General features: G+C 49.3%; 3 protein-coding genes across 3 annotated transcripts; 2 read left to right on the top strand and 1 right to left on the bottom strand.

Moving 5' to 3' along the window:
* Positions 1–257: 257 nt before the first annotated feature.
* On the top strand, positions 258–2,362 carry GUITHDRAFT_150165 (hypothetical protein). The gene is made up of 12 exons (XM_005841064.1): positions 258–716; positions 762–846; positions 901–981; positions 1,033–1,101; positions 1,173–1,250; positions 1,300–1,344; positions 1,392–1,435; positions 1,494–1,571; positions 1,618–1,681; positions 1,740–2,057; positions 2,101–2,247; positions 2,292–2,362. Exons 1-10 carry the CDS (start codon positions 268–270, stop codon positions 1,812–1,814), a joined length of 1,068 nt encoding a protein of 355 aa, XP_005841121.1. The 5' UTR covers positions 258–267; the 3' UTR covers positions 1,815–2,057; positions 2,101–2,247; positions 2,292–2,362.
* Positions 2,363–4,077: 1,715 nt separating this feature from the next.
* Positions 4,078–7,102, top strand: GUITHDRAFT_100391 (hypothetical protein; the record flags this gene model as incomplete). Its single annotated transcript, XM_005841065.1, has 16 exons — positions 4,078–4,152; positions 4,199–4,271; positions 4,317–4,351; positions 4,408–4,686; positions 4,742–4,820; positions 4,887–5,221; positions 5,375–5,532; positions 5,579–5,690; positions 6,022–6,075; positions 6,168–6,248; positions 6,295–6,361; positions 6,405–6,508; positions 6,554–6,615; positions 6,666–6,702; positions 6,755–6,923; positions 7,050–7,102. 16 exons carry the CDS (start codon positions 4,078–4,080, stop codon positions 7,100–7,102), a joined length of 1,773 nt encoding a protein of 590 aa, XP_005841122.1.
* A 35-nt stretch (positions 7,103–7,137) lies between these two features.
* GUITHDRAFT_150166 (hypothetical protein) lies at positions 7,138–8,939 on the bottom strand. The gene is made up of 3 exons (XM_005841066.1): positions 8,433–8,939; positions 8,195–8,384; positions 7,138–8,143 (listed from the first exon to the last, which is right to left on the bottom strand). Exons 1-3 carry the CDS (start codon positions 8,594–8,596, stop codon positions 7,268–7,270), a joined length of 1,230 nt encoding a protein of 409 aa, XP_005841123.1. The 5' UTR covers positions 8,597–8,939; the 3' UTR covers positions 7,138–7,267.
* Positions 8,940–11,261: the final 2,322 nt, after the last annotated feature.

Raw genomic sequence — 11,261 nt, forward strand, 5'->3', positions numbered from 1 at the left:
TTAACGGGTAGGGGTAACGGGTAGAGGTACTCATCTGGCTTGGTGGTAGACAGTTTCACAGCCATAGCGTTCGAATGATGGCATAAGTAAAGAGGATACTAGAATTTGCTATTCTCACATTCGAACTTTCGAGGAGGTATGGACTGGTGTTATAAACATGCGAACGAGAATTTTGAGGGAGGGGTAGTCACGATTTCAGGCTAGTTTGTTGTGGTGCGGGGGGTAGGCGTTATTGCTAAGGCGTACTGTGAGGCCATGTCGAGATTAATGGCGGCCGTAGTGATGAGTCTGGGAACAGCGTGCGCTTTCCATGGACCCCTTCCTCTCTCCCCTTCCTCTTTCTCCCTTGCTTGGCCGACCTCCTCTCGATCCCTCCCATTGTCACCGGTGTCTCAATCTTGCTCAGCGTTTTCCCCGCTGGTGTCGAGTGGAAAACAGTTTGCCAAGGTCAGCCTGCGCATGGCGGGAACCTTTGGCAACAACGAGGATCCAGAAGACGAGAGAGGAAACTCCTTGCCTCTCTTCTACAGGAGTGACAATGGCACAAGGGACTCAGAATTCCGAGGCATTCAGTCGAGGGATGATGGACCAATCAATCCTTATGTTGAGATGCTGGAATCTATCTCCCCCGGAGAAATGGTCGGTCAGTTCATGGCAACAGCATCTCCGAGAGTTCAAACCGCAGTGAAGAATACGATCATGGGGTTGCTGGGAAGGTAGACTCAACTTCATGCTCGCATTCAAATAAGTCTCTTCTTCAGCCTACGCGCCTCCCCTGCGTTTGATGCCTCCATTGTTACTACACAGCGGGCAATGGCGTCTTTGATGTTTCAGCTCGAAATGACTGTAATGATGCATACCAGATGTCAAATACATTGTTTTGTAATCAATCATTTCCAGGGCTACATGTTTCGCAATGCCGAGTACAGGCTAAGCTTGCAGAAGTCTCTTTTGGAAGCGCTTCCGCCATCCATTGAGGAGGCAACTTGAAGAAATGAATGATAGTGGCTTCGTTGCTTACAATCAATTTAGGAGAAAACGCCATCACCGAGTGTAAAGGGCAAAATTACTGTGACCATGCCAGATGGAAAAGAAATAGAGGTGAAACTGATTTCACTGATCGATTGTTTGAGTATGCGTTCCCATTCATGTCTAAATTTCATTCTTTCTAGGTTGATGCCAATGCATATGTCTCAGAGCTTTCAAGAGAGGTAAAACAATTGAAATCAGAACTACTGAGCCTCCAAAAGGTCAGTTGCTTTTAGAATAATCTGATGCCAAGACTGATTGATTTGACAGCAAAATGACATGGATGAAGTACAAGATATATTGGGATTTGTTCAGGTTCCAAATGATTTATCAAAGCTGGACTGAGCTCATTATGCTATCAGCGCCTAGACAACAAGGAGATGCAGTCGCTTACCTCGAGTGTAAGGTGCGGCAAAAGTCGATTGCCGTCAGTTCGACGCCTTGTGATGTAGAAATCGTTTTAGCCCTGAGGTATTGGACGCAATGAGGAAGCTGGTGGACACCGTCATCAAAGGGATGGGCGCTGATCCTTCTCTGATGAAGTGAGCAAATCTGTCTTGACTGAGATCATCGTGACTCCTCGTCCAGCGAGGGTATTGAAATCATCACTGAGGTCCCAGCAAGCACTCTTGCCCAGCTGTGCATGTGGCAGGTAAACCCCTTGAAGCAAAGGTCGTGCCTTTTCTGACAAGCTTCCCAAACAACCACAGCTCGTGGTTGGATACAACTTGAGGGAAATGGAAGCTCGGGAAGAACTGAACAAGCGTCTTCCTGGTAAAGAGTGAAGAAAAAGAAACATGTCAAATTACGTCCTAGCGAACCAGCGATGTTGATTCTTTCTTCTATTCTTTATTAGACCTAATAATAGAGGAATGCATTTTAGGCGTCAACCAACAGCATTGCAGCGCAAAGTTGATGCAAACATTGCAGACGAGCGAGAGATTCTAAAAAACATTATCCTGCGATGTCTTGGTCTGACCATTAAACATGATGTTCGGGTTCCGGATGATATCACCCATGCTAACCACCTGGCAGGACGCTAAGAACAGCAAGCTTTCATATCTGTCTCACCCTCGGGCTGTCTGCGCTGCTGTCGTACATCGCATGTCTTCGAAGACGTTGAGCTTTCGTTTCAAGCTCGCGAATGACCAAAGGAGAGCTGGAAAGGATCTGCACCCGGCGAGCTGGATGCAAGCGGCGCGCTGCTGGGACTCGTCTCTGTACAATGATGAGATTGAGAACAATGTGTGCTTAATGATCACATGAAATGAAGGAGGGAACACAACCTCCTCTGCTTCTACTTTGCCACCAAAGCCAGAACGGATGGTGATCACAGCTGGATGAAAGCGATTACGAACAAACAACACAATGAGCCACACTCATGGAGTACAAATAGTGGGGGAAAAAATACCTAAAGCAGCAATCGTGCAGACCAGAATCCCGGCAACGAGCATGGCAGTGGCCCTGCTCTTGATAGCACGCTTTGCTTCACAAGGGAATGATCCATCTGCAAAAAAAATCAACAATCGGCCTCCGAGCAAAACACTAGATTGATTTGCTTCAGTGGAAGCATCAGGGAGGACATCAAAGACGCCGAGAGCTTCCTAACCAGTAACCAGAGGGGAGGTATTTTTATCGCGTTCAAAGAGAAGCTTCTCGAATATGAGCACAAAGTAGAAGACCATGAAGACAAGAAGCAGAGGGAAAGAAAAAGGAGGACAAGCAGGAAGATTAGAAGGGGAGCACAAGTAGGAAGATTAGAAGGTGAGCACAAGTAGGAAGATTAGAAGGGAAGCACAAGTAGGAAGATTAGAAGGGGAGCACAAGTAGGAAGATTAGAAGGAGAGCACAAGTAGGAAGATTAGAAGGGGAGCACAAGCAGGAAGATTAGAAGGGGAGCACAAGTAGGAAGATTAGAAGGGGAGGAAGAGAGAGGAAGATTAGAAGGGGAGGGAGAGAGAGGAAGATTAGAAGGAGAGGAAGAGAGAGGAAAATTAGAAGGGGAGGAAGAGAGAGGAAGATTAGAAGGGGAGGAAGAGAGAGGAAGATTAGAAGGGGAGGGAGAGAGAGGAAGATTAGAAGGGGAGACCAAGTAGGAAGATTAGAAGGGGAGGGAGAGAGAGGAAGATTAGAAGGGGAGGAAGAGAGAGGAAGATTAGAAGGGGAGGGAGAGAGAGGAAGATTAGAAGGGGAGGAAGAGAGAGGAAGATTAGAAGGGGAGCACAAGTAGGAAGATTAGAAGGGGAGGGAGAGAGAGGAAGATTAGAAGGAGAGGAAGAGAGAGGAAGATTAGAAGGGGAGGAAGAGAGAGGAAGATTAGAAGGGGAGGAAGAGAGAGGAAGATTAGAAGGGGAGCACAAGATAGGAAGATTAGAAGGGGAGCACAAGTAGGAAGATTAGAAGGGGAGGAAGAGAGAGGAAGATTAGAAGGGGAGGGAGAGAGAGGAAGATTAGAAGGAGAGGAAGAGAGAGGAAGATTAGAAGGGGAGGAAGAGAGAGGAAGATTAGAAGGGGAGGAAGAGAGAGGAAGGGAGGGTCGGGCGCTTTTTGCTCACAGGATAGTAGCATTGCCATGTTCCCAAGGGCCAGTCTGAATTTTCACTCAAACGAGAAAAATGTAACTTCACAAGCCTGCCTATCAATTTATACTAGAAATTATTGAGGACATCAATTGACATTTACTTGGAATACATCACTTTCAGGTATTGCTGCTGGTATTGCTGTGTTAGGTTCATACGTGAGGCAGGCTTGGCACAAGATTTTACATTGCGATGGCGTGGAAGTGAAGCAAGATCCCGTGACAGCTTGATTGACGTCCCGCTAGTCCTTACTCTCCTCCTCCTCCTCCTCCTCCTCCTCCTCCCATCATCACCGCCACAACCACTAATATTACTACCCCCACCCCATTCAGTCAGATTTCGCACACCAGGCAGCTCATGGCAGTCTGGGTTGGATAATCTCTTTGACCTCTGCAGAGTGGTGGAGAGACGCGATGAGATGAAGCTTTAGGGCTACCGGCGGTCGGCCGTTGAAGATCTTTCGTCTCAGATGTTTGGGAACCGTTGTTTGGTGGCGGTGGTAGCCACGTTCTGTGCGGTTGCATTGTACTTTTACTTTCGTGAGGTTTTGTTGCCATGTGTTGCGATTGGTTCTCACTCGTATGCTGAAGGATGAGACAGAGTCCGACATTGTCGATGAAAACCGGTTGATGTGGAAAATTGCCAACAAGGAGCAGAAGAAAGGTGGGGCTGAGCTCAGTAAGACGGGAACGCCGTCATCTTTGCCAGGCAGGAAAGGATACCAAGGAGAACACGTTGCAGCGGTATCGTATCAACTTAATCATCGCTGTTGTTGCTAAGGATGTGACTGGCATTGCAGGTGAAGCCTCGGGGCCCGCCTGTGATTGTCTCGGGACGAAATGATACCCTGCAGAAGAAAACAAGTGAAATACTACATGACCCCCGTGCCGTGTTCAAGAGTAACATGAACAAGACCATAGTGAAGAAAATGGTGAAGGAGGTTTACGATGCCCGTCTGAATCACATCGAGACTGCAATCAAGAATCTTGACATGAACGAAAGCACAATAATGCAGAAGATGGCGGCATTGCAAAGGTTGAATCATGAAGCGGGATCGAACGTTGCAGATGTTGGCAAGGTTTGATTTCTTGCTTTGATGTTGAAAGTGCCATGTGTTTCTCACATGGCATCAGTTGAAAGAGCAACTCAATCGTGTAAGTAAGATTGTTGAGGTCCTCCTCGCAAGGCTGAGTGCCGTTAACGCGACTAGAGGTGAGTTGAGAAAAAGTCTCCAGTCTGACGTATGACGGTGATGATGAAAACGTGCTTGGCATGCAGAGGAGGGTGGCGAAGGTAGCATTGATGATGATGATGAGGATGAGGATGATGATGATGATGATGATGATGATGATGATGATGATGATGATGATGATGATGATGATGATGATGATGATGATGATGATGATGATGATGATGATGATGATGATGATGATGATGATGATGATGATGATGATGATGATGGAGATGATGATGATGATGATGATGATGATGATGATCGAGATGATGATGACTGGGATTCCAATGACCATGACGACGACAATGTCGATGACGATGTTTCTTATAGTTGCCAAAGGGAAAAAGTTCGAGTAGAATCTATCAAGCCAAGGCCGATGGTCGTTTCCCCTCCCAGCGGATCTGAACGATCACCACCTCCACCTCCACTACCACCACCTCCTCCACCACCACCTCCACCACCGCCACCTGCTCCTCCTCCTTCCCAACCAACGAGTGTTATCAAAGAGGAGGGCAGCAAGGCAGCGGCGCAGAACTCAACAGCCTCTCCTGCTGAGGGAGCAGCTCGTGTGCGGGTGGGAAAAGATTCTTCGGCGAGCACGGGAGTGCGTGTTGTCCGCCCTGGCGACACTCTGGAACGAATAGCTGTAGCTTCCAACACCTCCGTTCGGTATCTCCAGAACATCAACGGGTTTGCAGTTTGTGGGGAGATGTAGCATTCTCATTGACGTGTTCAGGATCAAAGATCCAAACCTCATTGTTGTTGGACAGCCGATCGTGACTGACATCGACAAACTAAACAAACAATCACTCCCGCTCCTTCCTTCGACGATGAAGCATACAGTCAAGGTGCACTTGACTTCTCCAATCACACAGTGCTCCTCCTTCCGCTTCTCTCACCTGCCTCCTTGTTGTCTGGCCTCCTCCTTCGATGTGCTCATTTTCGCTCTTTCTGCTCTGCTCTGCTCTGCTCTGCTCTGCTCTGCTCTGCTCTGCTCTGCTCTGCTCTGCTCTGCTCTGCTCTGCTCTGCTCTGCTCTGCTCTGCTCTGCTCTGCTCTGCTCTGCTCTGCTCTGCTCTGCTCTGCTCTTGATCTGATCTGATTTGCTCTATCATCAATCCTCTCCTCTCACTGGTCTCGTGGTTTTCTCGTCAAGTCGGCGCTAATTCTGAATCGGCAGGAGGGCGAATCTCTTGCTGTCATTGCGGACACTTACAACAGGACTATCGACGAGGTTCCTCCTCTTCTTCTCCTCCATCTTCACTTCAACCCCCCCTCCTCTGAACTTCTTCTGTCCGCACGAAGAGATTGATGCGCACTTTGCAGCTCATGTGGTTCAACAGAGGTCTCCTCCTTAGCCCAGAGTTGGTGTATGCTGGGGAGGACATTCTAATCCCTCCTTTCGAGGTTCTTTCCTGTGCGACGCTGACGTTGCTGACAACGTGCTTGACAGTCTCTAGTCCTCCGCACTCGTGCTCGCAACGCAAGCGGCGCCTTCCACTGGAAGACACCTGACCCAGGTAAGGCAAGTAAATACTGTCCAGGCTCATGGTGGCTTCGCAGGTTTACAAGCAGCTGAGGCCGAGCAAAAGAGAAGTTGGGGAACAAAGAATCGCTCGCTCGTTTCGCAACGTGAGGACCGGCAGCAGCAGCAGCAGCAGCAGCAGGTGAAGCAGTGGGGGAACGCAGGGGATTTCTCCCACGTGCATCAGAGTCCTCACAAGCGTTTGGGTTTGATCGCCTCCTCTTCATCTCCCGTCCAAAGCCAGATGGGGTGACCGTGACACGCGTCGGTTGTTGTGCTATGGTGACCGATGCATGCAGGAGAACGAGCATGTCGAAGCCCCAGGATCAAGCGCTTGTGAGTCTTAGCGACTGTCTTGTCTCCTCGCTCATTCTTGTCGTTCGTCTAGTTGCAGAGCCTTCGCCCTGCTCGCTCGCAGAGCTCTACCGTGGTGTCCCGTCAGCCGCAGGCTTGGCGCAAGCCCAATGCTGATGGAAGGAAATCGGCCGCAGTTGAAGTTCTTGGAGGAAAGGCCCTGTACAAAGGGGGAGGGGTTTACCTCGATCCCATCACTAACGGTAGATGTCACACGTTCAACTTGGCGTTCAGATTAACTCGTATGATAGAACGGTTTCACGTGGATGAAGAGAAACAAGCCAGGTGAGGAGAGGAGTGAAGTGTCAGGATTGTTGATTCAGAATCAGAGTTTATCATCTCAAATCAGACCGGAACAAGCATCGATAGCATTGATATGTAAAGAAATGTAAATCTTTTGCAGTATACAAAATATCTATGAGAACTTTGTAGATTTATTACCAATAGAAGGGTTTTTTCGTTCTAAAAGACTTGATTGCTATCGACAACGCAATGCAACATCGCTAGGGTACAGTTGATATCTTACACAAGCTGGCTCTTCAAAAATTCACCAGCCTGCATCGATGTCATCCACCATCGGCCAAGGTGCATCATCCAGAGTGTCCAAGAGCAATCCATCCTTGCTGTGCGAGTGAGAACCACAGATAAGAGCCGTGAGCTCCTCGTGGGCATCGTATGCCGCTGGACCCAAATCGAGCGGCGACCCAACGAAATCCTCGCAAATGCTGGCGACTCCCTCCGGAGAAGGGAAACCACTAGACATACCGTCCGAAGGATCCTCAAGATGCTCCTGATGAATCCACTTCGCTCCCTTCAGCTCGTCCACAAGTGCCACCGGTCTCAAGGCAGAGTCCACTGCCTCCTCGACATCAAGTGACGCATACACAAGATCGTGTTCGATCCCTCGATGATCAAGCGAGTCCAAGCAGGTGAGAGGATCCAAGTTGTGGGACTCCCGCAGGCGTTCTTGCTTCACTTCATCCAGTGAAGCCAGCGGATCCCACGATCGAACTGGAAGCGAAGGATGGGAAGGATCGTGGACGTTCACCACTCGAAGTCTGCGAGTAGTCACCGCATCAACCTCATTGAAGAGGAATGAACGATCCGCAGACAGATCTCGCCCTCGCTTTCCAAGCACTGTTGGCGTTGGACTGTACACGTATGACGGAATCAAAGACTCGACATCACCGTGGGAGGCATGAATGTGTTTCCTTGAGCTAACTGACATCATCTTGGGTGTTCTGAGGGGTACAGAGCTGATATCCTGGGTTGCACTTTCCACGCTCAAATGGTTGAGTTCGTGCTCATGCTTTGCACTCTCAATCCTTGAAGCATGGAGAGGTACACAGCTGTCCAAAGATCCTTCCGCAAATTGAGGCGAGGACTTGCCGTGGAGCGCATGTGCAATCTGCACTTTGCGAACCTGAAAAAGGGAGCGTTAGAAACAAATCTGTACTGCGGATGGTTCTCTCACCTCAGGTGGCTTGACTTGTGCTAGAAACTCTTGATCGGGAAGACCGATCTGATTCCTTGGCCTAAACCTCGTTCCCGTTCGTGCCCATTTATCTCCTTGTTCGAGGATGAAGAAATTGTACATCCTGCTGAATGGCCTTTCCGTACCATTAGACTTGACTTTGTTCCTAACCTTCCTCAATTCATTGAATCTGTGAAATCATGTCAGACAAAGAGAAACCTGAACACAATTGACTGACCTGCGCTCGAAATTTTCCCCGTGCATCACTTCGTAGACTCCGTCTCTGGCATCCCAGCGCAAGACAGTGGGATCCTTGAGAAGCTCACGCACCACGTCTGGCAATGCAAGTCCTCCCATCTTGGCGGGCTCTTCTTTCTTGGTGACTGGAGTTGTCGATGGCATAGTAGCTATGGCACACCTTGCAATAGATTCTGTGGACGCACGCTCGAGTGAATCCTCCCTTCCTGGAACTGTGTAGCTGCTTTCTCTTGGAGCTAATGCAGTCAGCAGATTATGCATTCCACTGCCCCTCAGGCGAAGAGTGTGTTTCAGCCGCGAAGTGGCTTGCAAGCTTTGTTTCAGGTAGATCTGACGGGCTTCGGAGAGGGTAACAAAGTGATGCTCAGGCAGCAATACAGAAGGATAAGGTCGCAAGGAGGTAAGGTGAGGTGGCACGGAGGGTGGAGTCAAGGCTGGAGGAAGAGAGGGAAGGGCGTGCTAGTGCTAGGCAGATGATAAAGGGCTCCGTGCCAAGGGAGGGGGGCGGGGACAAGCCAGTCAGGAGGAGGAGGAGGAATTTAGCTACAGAATGGGTCGAGGGGGTAGGGGTTGGTGAGGGTTAACTATGACTGGGTGACTTCTGGTACGGGGTACTACTAGTACGGGTGATGGACATTTCTGCTGAAAATAAGGGGTGAGCACTTGCAGAAGGAAGAAGGTACCCTACCATGGCAGTCGTTTACAGTGAAAGGGCAAAGCATAGAAAAAGAAGGGGTGCAAGAAGGGACCCGTTCTCAAAGTATTCTGAATTGAGGGGGTGGGGGTAGACCAAACCCGTTCAAAGTTCTGAGGAACGGGTCCATTCCATGGAATTTACATTCTGCCCGCGATGTGACTGTGACACCCCCACCCCCTCATAATCATTCTCTCCAAGAGCCATGACATTCGGACTGAGGGTAGTGATTTTTGAAGGGTGGGTCACTTCGAGATGGGTTGGAACCCCTCCTTTTTGGGCAACTGTTTTCCTCAGCCCCGACCCCGACCCCACTGAATTCAAATTGAACCCCCACCCCCTTTTAAATCATGGAAGGCCACTTGTCAGTGGTCATATCGAAAAAGATAGTTTTAAACTTAAAATAATGTTAATAGAATATGTTTGTAAAATACAATGGCGCTACCCATCGATGTTGAATATTGTTTTAAAAAAAATTGCAAATCGGGAGGCACCCCCACCCTATGTTCGCGATTCGAATACTTGACTACCCCACTAAACACAGATAAAACAAGGGGAAAAAGGGGACGGTATTTCAGATCCTAAAGGGATGCTACCCCTAGTTTCCCAATGTGCCCCAACAGTACCAGTACTGTGAGAGGGTGTACCCCGGTATTTCATGATATATTCCTGGAGTACTGTCTGGTGGGTGGTAAAGGAAACTTTACAAGTCGCAGAGAGCTCCCGTTTGTACCGAGATCGAGCCTACTGGTACTGATTTGGACAGACTGTGCCAATGCCGTATGAGAACATAGAGTGATAATTGTACTGAAATCGGCACAAACAATCAAAAGTACATCTTTTTCAGCACTCGGGGGGTGTTAATGGTAGTGTAGTTCTAATCTCTCTTGTACCAATATATACATAATTACTTACACATTTGTTATGAAAGGTAGACCAATTCATACAAGTCTTTTCTATTTTTGGTACTATTTTAATGCCCGAAAATACTTGCGACCCCAAGCCACAGGGGTCCTGTCAGGGTAAGTTTACTGCAGAATGTGTTCATCAAAAATCTCAGGTAGGGTAGTGTAAGCAAGACGGGGACTCGGGGGAACAGTTGCGGTGTTGTAGCCGGAAATACCTTGAAACCTCAATCTTTCAATGTTATGCTGATACAATAGTTTTTAATGTGCCGGGCAGCCCCTTATCGGCCTCGAGAAAGAGAGCCCTTCACAACAGAGGGGTAGGGTCCAAATAATGAGGAAAAGACGGGTTGTGTGAGGTGGTCAGGCGGTCGGGTCTTATCCTGGTGGCCCCAGATGCTCGTAGATTCAAAAGGAGATATTTTCATCCTTTTACACATTCAGATTAAGGCCTCCCCAGTGAAGTCCAAATTTTGCCCAAAGGTTCTTTTTTATTTCACAATTTTCTCTGAAAATAGGGGCACGAATTTGATACTTTGAAGACAGGATCAGTGGCCTTAAACTGAAATTGAAAGTTGGCTTGTGATCATGGAGAGGGGGCACTTTTATAACAATGAGAGTTAACGGTCAACGAAAAACAGTCCGCCTCAGCATGATGCTGAAAGGCACCATTCAGGTATTATTCTTCTCTTATGAATTATTCTCTGCCCCACCAATCATTGGCCAACTCCCCGCTCAGGCCATTTCGTTCCCCAACTTGACGCCTGGAGTTAACCGTCGTGAGCTCCGAGGCCGCGCCCCCTGGCAATTTGTATCTCTCCACGCTTGCCTGGAGCCGTGGACGGTCACAGGTCACAGGTGACTCGGATCTCAAGGGTATGGTATCTAAGTTACCCGCCGGCGGCCCAGTGGCCGCGGCCCAGACTCCCGCCGGGCCCAAGTCTCCCCGGGCCGGCCAGGGGCCCAGGCCGCGCCCGCGGCTGCCGCCGCGTGCCCGGCCGGCCCGGCGGGGGCCGGGGGGGGCCGGGGGGCCCGGGGGGGGGAGGGGGTCCGATCCTATCTCTCATGTCCCGGTGATTATTTTGGCCGGTGCCAATGTCGGGGGCACCATACTGTTCAAACTCCCAACTCCGAACCGGGTATCGGGTCGGTCAACAGATCGGAGATGGGACGCCGGGACTGTACTGTATTTCGTGATCTGTGTTCCAAC

The sequence above is a fragment of the Guillardia theta genome (genome assembly GCF_000315625.1).
Source record: "Guillardia theta CCMP2712 unplaced genomic scaffold GUITHscaffold_4, whole genome shotgun sequence".
Lineage (NCBI taxonomy): Eukaryota > Cryptophyceae > Pyrenomonadales > Geminigeraceae > Guillardia > Guillardia theta.